The following is a 23,260-nucleotide window of genomic DNA, read 5'->3' as shown; positions in this document are numbered from 1 at the left end:
TTTGTATGGTTTCATATTTATTATTCTGACAAAACTAAAACAAACAGGTCAGTCATGAAAATTTTATTAAATCTTTAACAAGTCACACACTAGTTGAAGCACTGAAGCTTTTAGTGATTTAAGAAAACAAATCTGATATCTGATTTGGCTTGGATACGAAGTACAGCATTAGTAAGCAACATTTTAACAATAAAACAGCATAAGATGCAGGTTAATTCAATTGCAAGTTCTAAAAGTTATTCATAATTTAGAAATGGTTACAGGGAGTTTCAGAAATGTAAAATCTAGCAAAATATCAAGACTCAAAGAATCAAAACATTGTCAAAACTAGCAAACCTCCATAGAACAGTTGTCAGATATATTATACAATAATTATTATTGCAGATTTGATGTAATTTCATATAATATCCTCTAGTCAACAGAGCTCTCAAATAAACTCAGCAAGTTCTGCCTGAGCAGCAGTCAGACGATCCAAGCGAGCTCGTAGATCTTGGCGTCTTTTGCTGACATCAGAGTCCTCAAAGAGGAGCTCACTCACATTTGCCCCATCCAATAAACCTAAAATGTCAGTAGACAAGAGCTCAGCAGTTTCCTTCAGCATGAAAAGGGAAATCATCATGGGCAGTTGGTCAGCCATCCTCTGCACTACAATCTGAAAGAAAACAATGAGATATGAGATCTTAAGTTACTTCCAAACACCACAAGGACTGCATTGTAATTTGTTACAGAAACCTAGGCATATCTACCTCATAATGTGCCTCCAGCATATGACTGTACTTGCACTTTTTGTCAAACATAGGTAACTCTTCTTCTGAAAACTTATCATTGGCAATCTCACTCAAGATCTTCAGGAAGATGGGATCTTGACTGTAGATTAAGTTTTCCATTTCAAACTGCTCTGAGATCCGTTGCTCTGCCTTCTCTTGCTGACTTGACAGAATGTTTTCGATTTTACTCTATAGAGACAAGTGAAAGACAGAGTAAAGAAAACTCAATCAAACTGTATTAAAAGTGCGCAATATTTGCTATTAATCATGATAAATATATACCACAGTTATGTTTTTAAGGACAGGGTAGTTCCGGAAACAATGATTGACCACGTCAAGTAAATGTTTGAGGGTGATGCCTTCAGGAGAAATGCATAAATCAAGAAAACAAACAGCCACATGTGCTAAAATTATTAAAGTTATTCAGAACTAGAACATCTTTAAACACAAAGTTGTGTGATGTACCTTTCATGCCTCTGAGTAAGTCATTGGCTGGTTCCTTAAGTTTGACCACATGTTTCTGAAGGACAGTCTCAAACACTTTGTAGTTACTGAAGCCAGGCAGTTCCCTCCCTCTGTTTTGCTGGCTCACCGCCTTTGAATCAGAAACTTTTTTGGAAACCAGATGATTTCTTATGAAATGAATTACTCACTTTTTCCATTTTCATTAGAACGTAAAGCAAAACTACAGTGAAATCAAATATATGTTTCTTCAAATTGAAAATACACTCACAGGGTGTCTTTGTACTGTTAAGATGATCATTCCACTCCTTGAATTCAGCACGAAGCTGTGCAAACAAATTTCCCTCCAAGATCAGCTCTCCTAATGATAAGGAGTTGATTTGATCATTGAATCTTTTTAAGGTCTGTGAGGGGAAAAGATTACATTTGTTTTATGATTCTGTTATGTTACCATCAAACAGCAAAAGCATACATTATCAGCAAAATAAATTTTAGACAGTACCATAAACAGAGTATAGCTTGCTAATGCTGTGGTAGTTTTGCAGTACCTAATCTTCAAAATATACATGGTGCCATAATATTTTCCAAACAATTGCACCATAAAGCCTGAGACTTAATATTCTCACATATGTTTGGCTTACTTCCATAGATCGTCTCCCTATTGAAGAGGCAAATGACTCCCAAGACCCCCCTCAGTGAACACCCCAAGTGTTTTGTGCAATACTCTGCAAATTCACCAATGATCTATATAATAAGTATAAGTAGTAAGTATAAATAATAAGTAATAAGTGATGATCCAGTTGACTTTTAGAAATGCACTAGCAAACTTCCTTAAGCACTTAACCTCGGGGGAATCCCTACATCCATTTTGAAGTGCATTCTACTTCGTCAAGTAGATGAGGAAAGTTTACATGGACAGGAGGGAGAGAGTCTGCTTTATATTCACGCTATAGACCACAATGCAACACAACTATGACATCATCGAAGAACGTGTTTAATTAATACCCACCCCAACAACTCTATAATATATTTAAAAAAGAAATTACATTTATAACAGCCCAAGCATATATATAGAAGGCTACACCACACACATTTGTAAGGGGAAAAATGTAAACCATATACCAACTCCATATTGGATTCTAAGTGATCAAAGTGTTAGGATGTTCCAATTCAGCACTGTAAAAAAAAAAAAGAAAAGTTGTGTCAACTTTAAAAAAAATAAGGCAACTTATCGTAAGCACTTTTTAAAATAAACTTTACAAACGGGGTCTAAAGTCCACCCAACTTCAAATAATAACTTAATATCACAAGTTGTCACAACATAAATAAATGGAAGCATTTGGGTAGCAATATTCCATTTGGGATGTAATATGCAAAATGACAAAGCAATATGTAAAATGACAATGCATTTCTGTATTAACATTTACATTTTCCAATACATTTGTGCAACGTTTGGTGCAAAATGAAAATTAAAATTAAATTACATAATTTTAATTTGCCATTTCATACACCAGTTTAATATGTAAAATGAGTACTAATTTTCACGCTTTATAAGTTGCAAAATTAAAATTAAAATGTATTACAGAAATGATTAGATATGTCTAACATGTTCAAGCAAAAACTGTGGCAAAATGATCATTGAAATGCTATTTTTCTTTAATGCGTTAACACTCACAGTCAAGACACTTAGGGCCGTTACATAGTCAACACGAGAAATGCAAGCAAGCAACGCAAGCGACGCACTCCCTTTCATAGTGGACGCAAGTGTCACGGGCGATGCGTATATGCAATACAACGCTCACGCAACAGGGGGTAGTAGAGTCGGGTGATATTAGTAGAGTCGGGTCGCATGATATTCAGATCACAATGGCAACTGAAGAGGAGTGTATTCTGTTGCTGATTTTACATCGGCGGCAACAAAGGCAACGCAGAGATGCGTTGACAATGAAACGGCCCTTACAACTGCATTTTCATTCAATGTCCCGCAATGAATGTAGCAAAATTCAATGTGCCCATTGAAAATGCATTCCGAGCCGATTGTCTCCGCCCCCTCCCGCCATGTCAATCACTGCGTGAACAAGGCGGGGCTTGCAGAAGGTCAAGAGACTCAAATATCAAGAAGAGGATTCAAGTTAGATAACATGGACAAGACGGTTGGCCCGTGTTTTGATCATTTCGGTTTATGGCTTCAATATTTAATTTGCACTTGTGGGCGGAGCTGAAACGCTGCTTTCATTTGATTGGTCGAATCCCTCCACCTTCAGCTCGGTCTTTTCATTCTTTCAGACAGAAAAAGAGTCAGTGCGAGTGAAGCACTGTAATGTCTGAAAAATCAGGGTATCTTCCGTCCATTCTAAATCCGTTTTCAATTAAAAAACAGATAACGAAAAGACTCAAAAGGATTCAAGTGAGAGAACATGAATTCAATGAGGAGAAATTGAAAAATGGCTTGTTTTTTCGTTATTCCATATTCCAATATCTGAAACCACAGCTCATTGTTAATTTGCATACTATTTGAAACAGATGTGTCTGGGCACATAATTTGTGCTGCTGTAACTTGCAAATGACCCCTTTAAAATATTTCTAGGTTATAGTATTGTATGAATATTGTCCCACTATAAATACAGTGCAAATAGTTCTGTCTCTTTGGATAAAAGTGAAGTGGAAATAAAAATCAATAATAGACTGAACAGTTCCATGTCTGTAACATTTACCACTCTCATATTTTAAGTCCTAAGGCACCAGGTATGTGTGTGTGTGACATTAATAAATAATTGTAAAAATTAATATAGTTACATTTCTAAATAAAAATAGTAAAATTAGCTCTATGCTTCTCAGTGCTCCTGTAGCCTACCCCAGAGCGCCCTCTCGCGGCTGTATAAATTGGTTCTGAATAAATGTGACTTATAGTCCAGTGCAACTTATGTTTATGTTTCTGTTTTATGTTTCTGTTTTTTTCCTCGTCATGACGTATTTTTGGACTGATGCGACTTATACCGAAAAATACGAATAACATTATTATTATTATTTATTATGAGAGTAATTGACACAGACTAGAACTTTAATGTTTCACCAAATTCAGCTCAGATCTTCAGACTCGTCTGACTCATGTTGCTGTATAATAACTGGCCAGACTTACGCCCGTTTCACAAATACTCCGTCTGCGGTGCGTATGCGGTGCGTAATTTTTTACGCACCCATGTTAACGGATTCCAGCGTTCACACTGCACGCGGTTTTGGTCTGTCAGTGCGTTCCAGGAGCGGTGTGTCTGCAGCAGTGCGGCGATCGTTTACGTACCGAGTCTATTTTTGCTGTGCTGCGTGCGCTGAATTAAAGTGACAGTGCATTGTTCGCGGTAAAAATGAACATGGACTGACACGGAAATGCAGTCATTTCACAATAAATGTATACTAATTAAAGCCTACTTTTTTTCACACGCAACACATGAAATTTGGCTTGATTTAAAACAAGAAAAAGAGCAACTTTAGAGAAACAAGGCAACATTATATATGCACTTTTATAGAGGCAGTAAAACAAAGTTATTTAAGACCCGTTGGATTGCATGTAATAAAGATTTAAATTCAAAAGGCTTAAACCGACGCGGATCAGTAGCGGACTGCACACGCGTCCTGTGTGAAAGCACAATGAGATTGCTGCTTCAGCACAACATATGTAACGCACACGGACTGCAGACCCACTGTAGACGGATAATATGTGAAACAGGAGTTACCTTCCCAAAAAATCCTATTTAATTTTATTTCATAAATTTAACTATATGTATTTCCACTTCACTGTTATCCAAGGAGACAGAACTATTTGCACTGTTTTTATCAGTGGGACAATATTTATACAATACAGTACTATATACAACCTAGAAATAATTTAACGGGGTCACTTGCAAGTCGCAGCAGCACGAATTATGTGCCCAGCTACATCTGATTAAAATATTATGCTAATTAACAGTGAGTGTAGTTTCAGACATTACAGTGCTTCACTGCACTGACTCTTATTCTGTCTGGAAGAATGAAAAGACTGAGCTGAAGGTGGAGCGATTCGACCAATCAGATGAAAGCAGCGTTTTAGCTCCGCCCACAGGTGCGAATGAAATATTGAAGCTATAAACCGAAATGATCAAAACGTACACAGGCCAACTGTCTTGTCCATGTTCTCTCACTTAAATCCTCTTCTTGATATTTGAGTCTCTTGACCTTCTGCAAGCCCTGCCTTGTTCACGCAGTGATTGACATGGTGCAAGGGGGCGAAGACGTGATCGGCTCGGAATGCATTTTCAATGTGCACATTGAATTTTGCTACATTCATTGCGGGACATTGAATGAAAATGCAATCGTCAGTGTCTTGACTGTGAGTGTTAATGCATTAAAGAAAAATAGCATTTAAATGATCATTTTGCCACAGTTTTTGCTTGAACATGTTAGACATATCTAATCAATTCTGTAATACATTTTAATTTTAATTTTGCAACTTATAAAGCGTTAAAATTAGTATTCATTTTACATATTAAACTGGTGTATGAAATGGCAAATTAAAATTATGTAATTTAATTTTCATTTCCATTTTGCACCAAACTTTGCACAAATGTATTGGAAAATGTAAAGGTAAATACAGAAATGCATTTTCATTTTACATATTGCATTGTCATTTTGCATATAACATCCCAAATTAAATATTGCTACCCAAATGCTTCCATTTATTTATGTTGTGACAACTTGTGATATTAAGTTATTATTTGAAATTGGGTGGATTTTTAGTCCACGTTTGTTAAGTTTACTCAAAATAGTGCTTGCGATAAATTGTCTTATTTTTTTGAGGTGAAGCAACTTTTTTTTCTTTTTTTCTTTTTACAGTGAGCCTATTCCAAGGGTTCCCAGTAGTGGGCACTCATGCAACGTAATCAATTAAGTACATCCGAGTAAACGAGATGGTGATTGCTTATTGCATTCTAAACTACCATTAGATGGTGAGGCCACTGCAAGTGTTCGAGTGGCCATACTGCTATTAATCCATATAGCATCATGAGCAATCTTCATAGATCAGTAAAATTCACTCATATTCATTCATTTCATTATCCATAACCTTATATGTAAATAATCGTTATATTTTTTTATATATATATTTTGACTTAACCAGTCCATTTTTAAGATTTTTATTCTTACATTTTATTGTTCTTGTCTTGTTCTTATATATGTATATAGGAAGCATCATTACTAAGAAACAAATATGTGTGCACTTGGCAATAAGCTCTTTCTACGATTGACACTGAATTTAATTATAACTTTGATTCAAATTATATTTGGGTGGTGCAAGGCATTCACTCAGTTCCCTTTGAAAATGAAGGCTAATAGATTTTAGCAAAAATGCTTTGTAATGTAGCATGAAAGTAAAGAAATTTATATATAGATTCAAAACTATGGAAACGTTTTGTATGAATTTCTATATTTAGTGCAATGATCAAAAATGTACACAAAATTACTGTATCGTAACAACTGTATAAACACTCTATAAAAAAGGTGCTGCACGATGCCATAGAAGAACCTTTTAAAAGCACCTTTTTGGAGAGAGAGTTCTTCTCCCCTAACAGAGAAATACAGGAGGAGGAGAAAATCAGAACAAATAGAGTGGAAATTCAGCTTGAAAACACTAATTCAGAGAAACAAGCAGATTTGTAGAAGTCATCAGCATGAAGTGATGATGTGAGATCCTACTTGAGTAAGGAAATGTTTGGCTCCCTTAGGGTCTTGTGGAGGTCCGCCCTCACACTCCTTGAGCTCATTCCTTGTGTCCCACAGATGCTTTTTTACCTGCTCATCAAGCTCTGGCAGGGATTTCTGACAAAGATGGGTAAGATTTAATATTAAAGATATTATTTAATATTTAAGATATTAATATTAGTTTAGATTTAATAAGTCTCTCAATTCATCCTGACACAATGTTCACTGTACAACTAATTCATGCTGAGTTTAAAAGACCTGAGAAATTTAGAAACTTACTTTGATATGATCAACAAGTTCCTGAGTAAGTTTGATGGCAAGACATTTAATAGTTGCTTTATCTTCATCCAAGAGGCATCTGTATAAATAAAAATAATAATAATAATAAAAAGTCACTTTTATTTAATACCTTAACCAAAATTAGTGACACAAAACCATAATAAAATTTTTAAGGGTCCATTAGCAGAGACAAAATTTTGCTATGGGGTCAGTGCAAATTCAGTTGTCAACTGCCATTCAGTTTAATGACAAATATGTATGTTTTACATATTTTATGTAAATAAGTGTATTTTTAAAATAATTAATTATTAATTTTAGGGAGTCATTAAACATAATTTTATAATCTTAACTAACTTGTCATAAAATACCAAAATTATCTGATTTTTGGTAAGATTATTAAATTTTTTCGTTTTGGCATATGACATCTGACTTTGACAAATGTTTGAAAATGATGTTTCCAAAATTAAGCTTAAATTTTGAAATACTTTGTTCTGAAAAAAAATAATAATAATGCATGATACCAAAGTACCAATGGGAAGTTTATTTATGAAATGTTAGTTCAGAGAAGAAAAAGTAACAGCAAACTAAAGGAACAAAAAGTTATTATCTTCCGATGGTAACCTGAAATAATCATGGTTTTGGAAGAAATCTCTCTCCATTTGTGCTGCCTCCTCCAGAGGAATATCATCATCGATCTGCTGTTGTCCTCTACACTTCACCATGATGTAACCTTTGCGGAGAGGAATCACGTTGTTGTTGATAATAGCCAAAGCACTCTTTTCTGTTCCCTTGTCTATGAGATCTGGCTTGGTCAGAATGGCTGTGAGAATGAAAAATAGTTATTTCATATAATGTGTAATCGCTGACAGAAAGAAGATATTTGGTGAGATATTACAAACCGATTCCATAAAAGTTGGGACACTGTACAAATTGTGAATAAAATCAGAATGCAATGATGTGAAAGTTTCAAATTTCAATATTTTATTCAGAATACAACATAGATGACATATCAAATGTTTTAAGGGAAAAATAAGATGATTTTAAATTTCATGGCATCAACACTCAAAAAAGTTGGGACAAGGCCATGTTTACCACTGTGTGGCATCCCCTCTTCTTTTTATAACAGTCTGCAAACATCTGGGGACTGAGGAGAAAAGTTGCTCAAGTTTAGGAATAGGAATGTTGTCCCATTCTTGTCTAACACAGACTTCTAGTTGCTCAACTGTCTTCTGTTTTTTTTGTCGCATCTCCCCCTTTATAATGCGCCAAACGTTTTCTATGGGTGAAAGATCTGGACTGCAGATGACCATTTCAGTCCCCGGATCCTTCTTCTACACACCCATGAGGTTGTAATTGATGCAGTATGGTATATGGGCTGGCATTGTCATGTTGGAAAATCCAAGGTCTTCCTTGAAATAGATGACATCGGGATGGGAGCATACAGTATGTTGTTCTGAACTTGGATATACCTTTCAGCATTGATGGTGCCTTTCCAGATGTGTAAGCTGACCATGCCACACGCACTCATGCAACCCCATACCATCAGAGATGCAGGCTTCTGAACTGAGCGCTGATAACACCTTGGGTTGTCTTTGTCCTCTTTAGTCTGGATGACATGTCCCAGTTTTCCAAAAATAACTTCAAATTTTGATTCGTCTGACCACAAAACAGTTTCCATTCCATTTTAAATGAGCCTTGGCTCAGAGAAAATGCCTGCGCTTTTGGATCATGTTTAGATATGGCTTCTTTTTTGACCTATAGCATTCTATCCAATAACAGTGAATGGCATGGTGGATTGTGTTTACCGACAATGTTTTCTGGAAGTATTCCTGAGCCCATGTTGTGATTTCCATAACAGTAGCATTCCTGTATGTGATGCAGTGCCGTCTAAGTCCCTGAAGATCATGGGCATCCAGTATGGTTTTCCAGCCTTGACCCTTACGCACAGAGATTTTTCCAGATTCTCTGAATCTTTGGATGATATTATGCACTGTAGATGATGATAACTTCTAACTCTTTGTATTTTTTCTTTGAGAAAATCCTTTCTGAAATTGCTCCACTATTTTTCGCCGCAGCATTGGGGGAATTGGTGATCCTCTGACCATCTTGACTTCTCAGAGACACATTCTGACAATTGACCTAATAAGTTGTACATTTAACTTTTCCGGCCTCTTATTGCTACCCGTCCCAGCTTTTTTGAAATGTGTAGCGCTCATGAAATCCAAAATGAGCCAATATTTGGCATGACATTTCAAAATGTCTCACTTTCAACATTTAATACATTATCTACATTTAATTGTGAATAAAATATACGTTTATGAGATTTGTCAATTATTCCATTCCTTTTTTACTCACAATTTATACAGTGTCCCAACTTTTTTGGAATCAGGTTTGTATTTGTTAAGTGGATAATCTGCTTCATTACCAACAGTTCTTTTGCCCTCAGGATCAACTTCTTGCGCCATTTTTAATGCTTCTGTTGTTGCAATGTCAATGTTACAGGGGACCACAACCAGGTTTATTGTCTCTTTCTTCTTAATAAATTTAATGATCAAACGTTTTATCTACAAGAAGTAGACATAGTTTTAAAACCAGACTGATAATTAGCTTGATATTAAATATGAAGTCCAAAATCAGATCATACTGCCTACCTGCTCTCCAATGTCATCTGGCTGTCCGTTTAATGGGACTCTGGCGATTCCAGGTAGATCGATCAGTGTGAGGTCACACACACCTGGTGACATGACCTCTAAAGTGATGAGATTATCAGATATTCCTACCCCGCTTCCTGCCAGTTCATTCTGGGCTGTAACACATACACATAATTAACTATAAGAAAAATTTCCTTTAACAGTGTCAACAACGATATTGATCTTCAAGCATTAAAGTTCACCCAAAAATGAAAATTAGGCCATAAATTACTCACCCTCGAGGCATTCTAGATGTATATGAGTCATATAAAAAATGTCTTTGATCTTTCAAGCTGTTTGATGGAATTCAGCAGATGTTGCAGTGCTTAAGTCCAAAATAAGTAAAATAAAAAGCATCCAATCATAAAAAACAAAACAAAAAAGTCTCACATGGCTCTAAAAGTGAATAAAGGCCTCGCAAAATGAATTGATGCATTTTTGTAAGAAAAATAACCATATTCAAAACCTAATAATCAATTTAATCTAGCTTGCACTCACTGATGTACATGGAAGCAGCTCCGGGTGGATGACATATGAGGTCGACTTTGCACATTCACCACTCAGAAGTGACAAACACGGAAGCGAAAGGGAGAGATTCAAAACAAAACAACGGTCACTAATTAAAGTACAAAACTAGGATTGTAAAGAAGAATATCGGCAGATTTCAATATAAGCCAAGAGGAGACATGATTTTTACGTTTTGAATATGGATATTTTTATTACAAAAACACATCAATTCTCTACAGGAGGTCTACTGTATGTTCAATCCCTGAAGCAGTGTGACACTTTTTTTTAATGGATGAGCGCTTTTTATTTACTTCTTTTGGACTGAAGCACTGAAACACCCGCTGAGTGCCATCAAACAGTTTGAAAGATCACAGACAACTTTTACTATAACTGATTTGTCGGAAGGAAGATAGTCATATACCATAAAGTCATTTAAAGTTAAATTAAAATTACAAATGACTTCTTGCTTCTTGCGTCACATCAAGGCTGCATCTCATTGCTAGTTTTACTTGATCTCAGTGCTGCGTTCAACACCATAGATCATGACATACTCATAGATTGATTACAAAACTATACAGGTATTCAAGGGCAGGCTGTAAGATGTTTTAGATCCTACCTGTCTGAACGCCATTTTGTTTATTTAAATGGGGAGTCATCTCATTTATCACCAGTAAAATATGGAGTGCCATAAGGATCCGTCCTAGGTCCCCTTCTATTTTCAATATACATGTTGCCCCTTTGTAATATTATTCGTAATATTATTAGTTTCCACTGTTATGCTGATGATACTCAGCTATATATCTCAACGAGACCAGATGAAACTTCTAAATTATTTAAGCTAACAGAGTTTGTTAAAACTGTAAAAGATTGGATGGCCAATAATTTTCTCCTATTAAATTTGGATAAGATAATGATTAATTATTGGACCAGAAAACTGTACACAGAATCTAGTAGACTACAGTTTGCAACTAGACGGATGTACTGTTACTTCTCTACAGTCAAAAATCTGGGTGTTACATTAGACAGCAACTGGTCTTTTGAAAACCATATTTCCCATGTTACAAAAACTGCATTCTTCAATCTTAGAAACATTGCCTAGCTACGAAACATTATCAGTTCCTGATGCAGAAAAGCTAGTTCATGCATTCATGACCTCTAGACTGGACTATTGTAATGCACTTCTAGTCTGACCTGCGTCTTCAATAAACAAGCTACAGGTAGTCTGAAATGCAGCAGCTAGAGTCCTTACCAGGTCAAGAAAATATGATCATATTTCCCCAATTCTACACTCTCTGCACTGGCTACGTATTAAGTTCCGTATCAGTTACAAATTATCATTACATACCTATAAGGCCCTATATGGTTTAGCTCCTGCGTACCTAATTACCAAGTGAGACATGTTCCTGGGACAACATCATTGTTGACCCTGGAACAACATTGTGATTAACCAATCAGATTTGAAGAACCAGTTTATAGATTTTGTGAAGTTTATGCTTAAAATCAGTGTTTGGTGCTTGTACATCAGTGTCATTCATCTATCATTTCCTCTGATTTTAGGGATTACTCATGGTTAAGGTTAGGTTTAGGTGTAGGGATATGGTTAAGAATATATTTTTGGAGTAAAATGTTGTTCCAGGGTCAACAAAATATGTTGACCTAGGAACACATCGGACTTGGCTAAATCAGGACGTGCTACCTAACTAGTCTTCTACCATGTTACAATCCATCACACTCACAAAACACTGGACTTTTGGTAGTTCCTAGGATAGCAAAGTCTTTACAAACAGTAGGCTAAATGTTCAACATAAAGATATTTTGTGTTGAAAAAGAAAAATGTTGTAAAGGCTGGAAGAACCTGAGATAGACAACATAAACTCAACGTATTAATCAACATACATTTAGCTGAGAGAATGTCATGTTATGGACAAGCTCTGCATTTCATTTGGAAGGGCTCACTTCTATGCCCTAATCCCTACAAAGGGTTTAATCTTCGGAGTGAGAGCTTCAAAGGGTTGAAGGGTGTAGGGGACCAAACAACTGTTTCTTGAATTCCACCTCTGCGTCATTATCATGATGTGCCCACATGGAGGCGCTGTCATCATGCAAAGAATCTGTGCAAAAGATCATGGGAGTCCGAAGTGTCCATTAGTTGTACCCTTCGAAAATGTTCTTTTAAGAGGCCAGCTTTTAATGCAATTCAATGGGCGACATATACTGTACCCTGTTTGGAACGCACCGCTCGTTTCTGTGTTTTCCTGTCTTCTGTTCTGCTTTAGTTCCTGTGAGCCCATATTTGGTTCCTGGCCTGTTTAGTTAACAACCATCACCTGTGGCACTAAATTATCCTCATTTGTCTATGTATTTAAGTTGCTTCTTCACAAACACTCATTGTCCAGTCACTGTTTACATAGATGTGTTTTTCCTGCTGTTTGAGTTATCTCTTGTGTAGATTATTGTGATTAAACTTTGTTTTGGAATTTATTTATCTTCATTGCGTCTTCTTCAACACATCGAGAGAAGATGTAGAAAAGCATTTTTGCCTATTCTTCCCTCACATTTGCCCCCACCCCAAGTGTAAACTCCCCATGTCCAGTCCTTGATCAATGCAAATTCCAAATGTTAGTTTCTGCCTCCATTTGTTTTTTTTATTTTCTCCAAGCAAGAAACGTTTAAATGGTTAAATGGTGATATTTGTGTTCTGTATTTGCACAAATGTATGAGATTTGTGTAATTTTTTAATTATTCAAATATCACACTAGCTGTAAGCTCTGAAACATGCAGTTTTACTAACCTTTTACAACATAACCTCCAACTAAAGAAGGATCTACAAATTCAAATCTCCTCTCATTGCGAGTTGACCATGCTGCTTGTCCTCTTGCCTGTTGGCTGGCAGGACCTGGAATATGGTTAAAATTTTGAGCCCATTTCATGAAACCCCTCAAGTTAAGAAAAGTGATTGCAAGCAGTTTTACTAATCTTATGCAACTGTTCAATGTTGAATCCATAAATCGGTTTTCTTCTTACGGTAAGTTAAAACAGCCTTCCAGTTGACTCCAGTTACCTTCTTCAGCCTCAGCTCTAATGGACATCTGGTCACAATTCCTATCAAACACAATGAGTTAGCATTCAAATAAAACTAGCAGTGGAAAATTACTGAACAAGTGCTTTATATATTAAAATTTTCATTCAAAATAAATTTACACTTAGTGAGGTACTGATAATTGATGCATATAGGCTGCTGTCACTTTAAGACCAAATGCACAGATTAATTTATAATGTCACCCATCCAATTTCTTATTGTTTATATTCACTTTATATTCAGAATTTTTGGGCACAATTGTCTGTTCAAGCACAAGGAAAGTGAACTGAATTCTTTGCCATAATCTTTATTCTTTTGCCTCTTTTGAGCTTCAATGGTTGAAAATCACTTGAAAGGTTAAAATCTGCACGACTACACATGAAAATGATAATCTCACTGTATTATGGTTAAACTTTGCAATCAATCCACAAATTGCATGCATGCTGAACTGTGGGGCCTTGTTCCATTCAAATCATGGATCAACTGCAATTGCACCACTTCTTAAAATTGTGGGGTTATAGTTGGTGCCAAATGGGTTGGTTTGAGCATTACAACAGGGCTATGCAGAAAAGTCTTTCTGAACATGCATACAGGGTACAGCAGGAGAGGAACCATCTGGGTTTTACTCCTGTCGATTTAAAACAGGTAACTGTTGTTAGTGGGCACATGCAGTCAGGCAGTAGATCAAAACACTGTCTGATGAATTCTTGGTTTCCGCTGGAACATGAATGGTAGGGTTTTCCTCCAGGACAGGTTTGGGAAGAACTGAGGTTTCACTGTGGTGAAACAGGACATTACAGCAACATCAATGTATAGCTGACAAGTCTGCAGCAACTGTGCAATGGTGTCATGTGATGCTGCAACTTGGTATATAAAAAATAAAGAGAAAATTTTCTATGATTAAGACTTAGTATAATGAGATACTTTCAGTATCTCTCAGTAATGAATGACTTCGTTTCTCACAATGAGAAACTTACTCATAATAATGTTCACATCTCACAATAATGTGAACATTTCTAGTTATGACTTGGAATTCATAATCAGAAACTTATCATAATTACTTAATATATACATGTACAAAGCAACAGGCTAGATGTGTGTGATACTAACATGCAGGGCTGGCCCAGGCTCTGTTGGTCCCCTAGGCGAGATTTTAAATTTCCGCCCCCCAATAAAAAAAGGGAAAAAAACTGAAAATGCAGATTTTTCTAAACTTTAATATAATATAACAAACATAAATACTGATAACTATTTCAAAATACTGCATAAACATCACAGGCTAATACACAGATGTTAACTTATGATTTTTATCTTGATTTTTTTTTTTTTTTTGTGGAAATGTTACTTTAAGAGCAGATAAATGGCAAAACGATTTATCTATTTACTATAGTGTTGCAATACGATATATATATATATATATGTTTTTTTTATTATTATTATTTTGCACACAAAAAAAAAACATATAAATTTACAAAAATTTTCTCCCCCGAGTAACATCTTCAGCCATTTTGGAGAGTACCCAATAATGTATTGGACTGAATCAGCGTTGTTTACATTCAGTGGGAAAGCACACGCATGAGAGTAATCTGCGTAAAAAACATTGTTTACACTTAGGGGAAACATGCATATTTTTCTTTGCCCAAAAAAAAGTTTCTCGTTGCATTACAAAACTGAAGTTGAGCAATCTGATGTCACATGGACTGTTTTACCGATGTATTTACTATGTTTCTGGACCTGTGAACACTTCATTTGCATTGCGGTCTATGAAAGATCAGATAGCTCTCTCTCAAAATATCTTAATTTGTGTTCCAAAGATGAACAAAGGTCTTGTGGGTTTGGAACGACATTAAAGTGGATAATCAATGAAAGAATTCTCCTTTGGGGGTGAACTAAACCTTTAATACCAGCTAAATCTGACCCTTTTTTTAACATTACTCAAAATTCTAATAAAACTAAACATTTTAGAGGATTGTTTATTGCCACATTGGTTCTATGAATAACTTGATCTCATCCAAAGTGTCTGATTTCTGATATTACATTTGTACTAGACAAGTGTGAAATTAATGTGTAATAATTAAATAATAAATAGGATTATATATTATAAAGTATGATTGGAAAAATAAGAATACATTTTACCTAAATATTTTTCAAACAAGTTTTACATAATAAGAATAAATTTGTAAATAAAATAAATTTTAGCTCCAACTCAAATTAAACACACTTGAAGAAGCTGACTAAGGTCTTCAGAAACAAGCAGGCTGGTATGGTGAAGCTGGTTGGAGCTAAATTCTGTTGGACATCACATCACTGTAGTTACTTAGTAGTTTCTGCATTGGAGATAGTAGAACAGAATAGTTGATGGTGTGAATGCACAACTGCATTTGCTGCTAAAGTTTGCTGACACGCAACTCACACTTGCAGTGTTAAACAGGTGTGATAGCAGAAATAACAAAATGAGAGTAAAACCAGTCCTCACCGCTCCCTCTTGGTAATGCAACTCCAGACAGTGCTTCCAACACAGAGCTTTTTCCAGAACTCTGGTCTCCGATGACCACAATAGTCGGTAATGCCAAGTCCTTCTGAATGCCAACTGACCGCAGAGTGTCAATCACATCAATATATGGACGAATGTTCTCCTCTAAATGACTGTGAACCTCTCCCCTCATGTTGCGACTATAAAGATGAAAATGTAAATATTATTTGTAGAGCATCACTTTTGGCACTATATTATTTAGCCTAATTCAGTTTATGTCCTTATATATACACTTTCTCTTATATATTTTAATCCATTGACAAGTCCCCAACAGTAAAACTGACAGCCAATCAAAATCCATCCTGCCTTAAAAAGCTTCAGCATTTAAAGCAAATGACAAAACCAGTATGAACAGTACATTACAGTATGAAGTTATCATGATTGTTATTATATATTCTACATTTTGGTTAGTATAAGATAAAAGTATTTACTGTAACTGTGACACAACTCCAGCTCACCAACACACTCTGAATTCACTCACTTTCATTTTATTTACTGTTTGCTGATAGTATACACAACTGCCCTGCACTAACATACAGTCAAACCAAACATTGTTCAGAAACCAGATATCATTTTTAGTCAGTGCAGGACATTATAGTTTGTTTACATAAGTGAGAATAGCAAAAAAGGTAAACTTCATACAGCGGACTGCCAGTAAAATTCATAAAAAAAAATTTTTTTTTAAAAATGGGACAAAATATATTCAGACACTTTGGCCTGACCATGGATTGTTTTTTTGTTTTTAGAGTTTTTTTTTTTGTTTTTTATACAACAGACTGAAAAAAATTAAGAATTGCTTGGTAATTGGTTGACAACTCACAGCTATTTAATCTAATTTATTACATACCTTTCTATCAAAGTTATCTGACGTAAGATTAATTTGTTCTGAAAGTTTAACTCTGGATTGTGTTATATTTTATAACCATTTTCTAAACTATAGCAAATAAACTGATAATGTGAGAATGTTTAAGGTGTCTGAATAAATTTTGGTTTGACTGTACTTTCTAATTGTTTTCTTTTATCTAGAGCTCATAACAAAATAAATAAATAATAAATAAAAAGCCAGGCTTCTAATAACTTAAATATTTATCTTTAAAAAAATTATATAATTAAATAAAAAATAAAATATATACTAACCTTTCATTTTGAGAAGCATCACTATGTTCATCACTATCTTCATCAACATGAGCAGTACTTTGAGTTGAAGATGAGATAATGCCTGAGCTGAACATTTTGTTGATTGAACCTGAACTCAATATTTTTTAGAAAATGAAAGAGAGAAAGAAAATAAAAAGATAGTTCTAAAGATGTCCTCGATAATATCCTTCCTTTTGAATATCTCTGATAAATTGTGCAATTTATGTTTCGCCCAGTGAATTTATAGTGTACCCCACCCACTATAAGAATGTGGATGTACACCCAGATTGAACTAGTCAGAACAAATTCTTGATTATAATTTGTTCTGCCTGTTATAAATATAAGAATTTGGCTGTTTGGTTTACAGCAGAGGTCTCAAACTATATTCCTGGGGGGTATTCCAGAAAGCAAATTCCAAAAACGCAGGTAACTTTCAGGGTATGTTAGTAGTCATAGCAACTCACTCTCTGAACTTAACCTGCTCCGGAGCAGGCTATGATCCAGGGCTAGTTCACTTCAGCAAGCCTTCGGTGGGCGTGACGGATAGCGCACAACATAATATAATATTACAATATGTAATATATCCTATTTGTATATGTATATATATATATATATATGTTAATGAGGAAGCTCTAATAAAAGTAATAAATAAGGTAATATATTATTCTTATATGATTATTTATTGTATTGCCATATATAAGAGTTATCTATAAATTATGTATTAAGAGGTATGTATAAATTATAAAACACTATGACAAGGTAATGTTTAACTTATATATATATTTATATATTTTATTGATTACATGTTGTATCTCACACATGGAGTGGCATTTTCTATAATGTCTAAATTCTAAATCAAAATACATATCTGATATGACTTAATGTATAATTAGCATAAAACAAACAATATAATTCACATTCTCAAGGATAAAAGATTAACAGCCATCAATTAGGTGGCAATATGCACTAACCATGGTTGATTAACCCCAAACCTTGCTTACTCGAGGTATGTGGTTCCAAAAATGCATCCGGGAGAAAGTAAATTCAACTCAGAGTACGTTCCTGGTTAAGACTCAAGACATTCTCAACAAAGTGATGAATCGACGAGTCACTATAGAAACGCACACTAAGAAAAAGTGCACCAAGCTGTTTCTTTCTTCTTCTTTTGTTCATGGGTTAGTCCATATTTGACCCAAAGTTGGGTTGAAACAACCCAGCATTTTTTAGAGTGCAAGAGTTCAGGGTCTAGTTCACGGTAAGTTAACCCTCCTTTCTGAAATACACCCCTGGAGGGCCATAGATCTGCAAAGTTTAGCTCCAACCAGCTTTAACTTACACCTGCTTGGAGGTTTTTAGTAATCTTGAAGGTCTTAATTAGCTGGATCGGATGTGTTTGATTTGGGTTGTGTTGATCAGGTGTGTGTGTGTTTGATTGCTTCCAGGAATTGAGTTTGAGCCCCACTGGTCTGAAGCTGGCCAGACAGTAGAGGATTTTAAGTCCGAATTTAAGTGGAAGTATTGTACACCAATACGCCTTTTGCCAACTGCCACTAAAAAAAAGGTGAAAGAAGAAGATTTTCTTTTGGAACTATCTGACCAACTGACGCTGCTATTACTATTGCATGTCAGGTCGAATAAGCACCTTAAAATTTGTACATGCTAACTGTGTAAAGTTGTTCATGATGTGGCATCCATGTTTATGCATCAGAAAAAGAGGTTGCCATATTCTGATGGTGCAAAGCCTGTTGACAGTCTCTCTCAGTTCATTGCTTACTACTCCCTGAGCACTGGACAAAAGGTTTATTTCACTTCTGAACATTCATTCATTGATTTGTCCTATGCCATGGCTTGCAGTGTCTTCACACCCAGATAAAACTTACTAGAAAAGTGTGACATAATGTACCTCTCTAAATTCACGTCTTGCACACTTTAATGTCCTTTTAATGGAAAATATATGCTCCCTTCAAACTGGAATCATGATGGAATACCCTGTAATGTCCACTTCGCAGGGCACTTGCCAAACAGATGTCTGAAGTGACAAGAGATACCTGTACATACAAAAAGTGCAGAGCAGTGGGGTCACAAGAACTGAAATTGAGAGCCACTGTTCTAAAGTATGGTGTTCTTCTATGGGTGGTAAAAGGTCTCTGATGTTGTTCTTTTGACTGATGTTTTGAATACTTGTGCAGACATACCTTTATGTCATGTTGCAACATCAAATGGACTTTCATCTGAGACCAAGGGTGTTTTCACACTTGAGTCCTCTATAAAATAACTAAACCCAGACCCCTTTAAGTGGACCAAGAGGTGGACCAAGCAAAAAAGGACCCAGTTCTCTTTGTGTTCACACTATCGGAATTCCTGAAAGAGGACTCGGATACTTTGTTGGTCCACTTCAGCATTCGTGGGATCTCAGACCTCTTTGTGTTCATACTGTTTCTTTTTGAGAACCTGTCTTCTTCCAGTGCTGTGCATTATGGGTACAGAAATAATATACAAGATGGCTGACCCTAAGCATGTGCTAATTTTTCTGCAAAACATGTTTTTATTATAAAAGAGAAATAGAGAACATAATAATAAAATAAAAGTCACAACAAAAGAATGGGAAAAAGGCGAAAACAACATCTCTGGGACTTTACCTTATAATGCTCACTTCTTGCTGACAACTGAGAAGTTAGTTTTCTCACTCATATCTAATTGTTTGATATCATTCTTTAGAGCTAAATAGCAAACTATTTTGTGATTTTTACCATTTCATCACAGTTTCATATAACTATTCATGTTAAATATTTTTAAAGATCCTGTTGGACCAAAATCGATCATCATGCCTTTGGTGGGAGAGCACAGAGTCTTGGTCTGACTCTGAATGTTGCACTCTGCACAATATGTGAGAGAAGAGGTGAAGCATTTGATCCAAAATTAGTCAGAATTAATGTGTGTTTTCGTTTTCTTGTTTTCAATGCTGTTGACAAGTTCATTGTTTGCCAGAGGCAGTTACTGTCCTTGTTCACGGTTTGCCCTGCATGCTGTGGGGAAACCCAGGGCACATAATGCACCCAGAAGGAACTTTCAAGTCAAGCAGGTAATGTCTTATTTCTCAACTGACCAAGATATGCAAGTGTCTGCTCTGATAACTTTGGGCCATTACATGGTACAGCAGGTAGTGTTATCACTTAAGAGTATCGATACTAATAAAATTTAAAAAAAAAAAAATTCAGTTTCAGGATATTGCAATACAATTGTACTTTTGTAGCAGGTAAGTGATGACAAAATGAATATGGCTAAAAAACAAATGCAGTCTTGTATAGCAGACCAAAATGTTATTGATTGATAACAGCATTACATATCGTTTGCAAAAAAATATTGCAAAGATGAGTCATTGTCTTAGACCCATTTGAACTGAAACATTAATGTCATGTATTTCTATTGCATTTCACAGCATTTGGTAAGCTTTGGAGAGCTAATGTTCTATCTACTTATCTCCTACAGACTTCTCTTGGCAGCCCTACATTTCAATAGTAATGGCAACAGAGATATAGCTCGAACCAGTGAGGGTGAGGCACGCTACGCCGTTCGCTACCCACAGTTTCGTAAAGGTGGCTGGGTAGTCCACCCCATCAAGGAGAAACCATCTTACGGTTAGTAGTTTCACTTAGTTTTTCAATATCTTTTTAATGTGAATCTATCTTTTTTTGTGAGTCAACCATGTTACTAAATTTGTTCTAACCTTTCTCTCCTCAAGGATACACAACAAATCTTATGGTCTCTCTGGTAGAGGAATACTGCAAGTCACCACAGGCCCTACAAGAAAGCAGTGCTATCTTCTTGTCTTCTGCTGCACCCCCCCCCCCCCCACCTCTTCCGTCCAGAAGGTTGTCAAGGATGAGGCAGTCAGCCTCCATCTCGCACGACACTCATGTTTTAACATGTAATGAAAGATCAATTTTACCAGTACAGTTTGTTTCACTATGAATGTATTAATCGTCTTCCAAGAGGGGCCACTGGAAACCTTTGTATGTTTGTCCCTCCTCTGCAAACTGCCTCTTTATTGCTGACACAACACATGAAGGTAGGGCTTTCCTAATGTTCCTGCCTAGTACTCCGTACGCCCAGCGGACAACCTGCCTGTATGCTCTTGTTTCGGAACTGCCTGTGGTGGAGATTGGGACATAATTACATTTTGATCATACCATGTTTTCAAAGTAATGTCCTGTTGGCTGATATTCTACTGTACTACACAACACCAAAGTTGTTTTTATAGTAAGTATATGGAAACCACTGAGTTTAAAAACCTGATTAACCGGATTTACTATTTTGGTGTAGAAAAGCTGGTTCTTTAAATTGCAGTGTGAAGTATTTTGCTCAAAACCTACTCTGGTCTGCTGGCTTGGAGAGGGCCATGCTCAAAGGGATGCTTCAAACCCTGGATGGAGTGTGGGGCAGGTAATGTCTTATGGGGATCTAGGTTTTGGACAAGGGACCAAGAGGCGTCAACCTCCCTACAGTACACACTCTCCACTGCTGATGGCATAGCCTCACATCTTCCACACAAGCTCCGGTTAAACAAAATGTGCTAAGATAAACTTACTCTCCTTCCCTCCTTGTAGCTCTAGTGGTTGGTGTAAGACTTTGTAAGAAATAACATGTAGGCTACTTACTTCCTAAAGTTTAGGTAGATATGCACTGTAAAAATACACACCCCCTTGCACAGTTATAGGCTGTCAATTAGAAGCATTTATCTGCATGCCTTACAACAAGTATCCCTCCACGTGACAATAAAAGATCCTTGTAACAATGACTGTATTTACATGAAAAGCATATTCCCGTCCTAGCCGGAACACTAACTCCGCAGTAGCTACATGCGAGCTCATTTACATGTGGGTCATTCAAATTTTGCATTGAATTTCTGCAGCAAAATAAACAAAATACATGCATTTACTAAACCCAAAAAGAAAAAGAACCTGTAGTGTAAAACACAATCTATGATAAAGCAATATACTGTCTATTGTATAATGTCAGACCTGACACCTAAAATAATGCAGGTTCTGTAATTCTATTTGATGTAAGCGTTTTTATGATATTGTGATATGATTGACTAAATGTTCCTGATGAAAGAGAATGTGTTAGTGTTTAGGAATAATAATTTTAAATTGAGACATGCATTGTTTTGGTAGATGTAGTGTATTGTGTTAGTGTATTATTGTTATTAGAAAATTAGTGTAGGAGTTTTGTTTGCAATGCGTGATTTTGAGCATGAAATTAACTGTTTTGTCAGTAGTGTGTTGTAGGTGTATTTCAGGGGGCTGTCTGCGGTCTTGGGTGACGGGATGGGGGGCTTATAATATTAGACTTCGTAGCCTATAATAAAAGATAATGAATTTCAAACCTTAACTAAACACATTTTTATTCAAAGATCAACCGTCTGTCATTACTCTTTAGTCTGCCACATAAAAAACAACAACATTAAAATCATGAACTCAAATGTCATTGTAAAAAGAAAAAAAAAACAATGACTGTTGTAACAGTGCGTAACTCAGACCTTTCTGTAACGCTAACACTAATGAGCTTAAACTTATTTTTTTGTACACAGTGCCACGAACTGTCAATCACTCCTGTACGCGTGCATCGCTGTCCTCCTCGCAGCTGCAGCAACTTGCGCTCTCTTCATCAAGCCTTTAAAAGAAAAAGGGGACATAAAGGTCGTATTGTCTTTGTGGATATAGATTAATTCGATAAATGAATATCTAAATTCGTGCCTAGCCGCCTACGGTATTTTTTTTTTAACTTAGAAAACCGATGCTGCATCCAATGAGCAGCCGGCGTGGGCTGTTTGCAGAACGACTCAACCTCCGCAGACAGTTTTTAATGTTTATCAGACAATAACTACTCAAGATCTTGCTTTAGTGTAATTTTCGGGACAAATAGGGCCAGATTCGGGAAAACAGTTTAGATTTCGGGACTGTCACGACGCATGCGCTTTTCACTTGTAAAACTCAAGGGTGTATGGGTAATGTAGTCTCTGCTCTCGGTGAGACGAGGAAGCTTGCATTGTGAAGGGCGCTCTGAAAAGCGGCAG

At 36.1% G+C, this 23,260-nt stretch overlaps 1 protein-coding gene across 1 annotated transcript; it reads right to left on the bottom strand.

The window, feature by feature from the left end:
- On the bottom strand, positions 1-17,383 carry LOC128013899 (interferon-induced GTP-binding protein Mx). Its single transcript, XM_052597091.1, has 14 exons — positions 17,185-17,383; positions 15,991-16,187; positions 13,460-13,537; positions 13,227-13,331; positions 9,890-10,044; positions 9,664-9,802; positions 7,860-8,058; positions 7,239-7,317; positions 6,954-7,076; positions 1,501-1,633; positions 1,233-1,376; positions 1,050-1,126; positions 747-956; positions 1-652 (listed from the first exon to the last, which is right to left on the bottom strand). The coding sequence occupies exons 1-14, from the start codon at positions 17,277-17,279 to the stop codon at positions 428-430; spliced, it is 1,959 nt and encodes a 652-aa protein (XP_052453051.1). The 5' UTR covers positions 17,280-17,383; the 3' UTR covers positions 1-427.
- Between the last annotated feature and the right edge of the window lie 5,877 nt (positions 17,384-23,260).

Source organism: Carassius gibelio, chromosome B25 (assembly GCF_023724105.1).
Source record: "Carassius gibelio isolate Cgi1373 ecotype wild population from Czech Republic chromosome B25, carGib1.2-hapl.c, whole genome shotgun sequence".
NCBI lineage: Eukaryota > Metazoa > Chordata > Actinopteri > Cypriniformes > Cyprinidae > Carassius > Carassius gibelio.
This window is presented reverse-complemented; position numbering and strand designations above follow the sequence as displayed.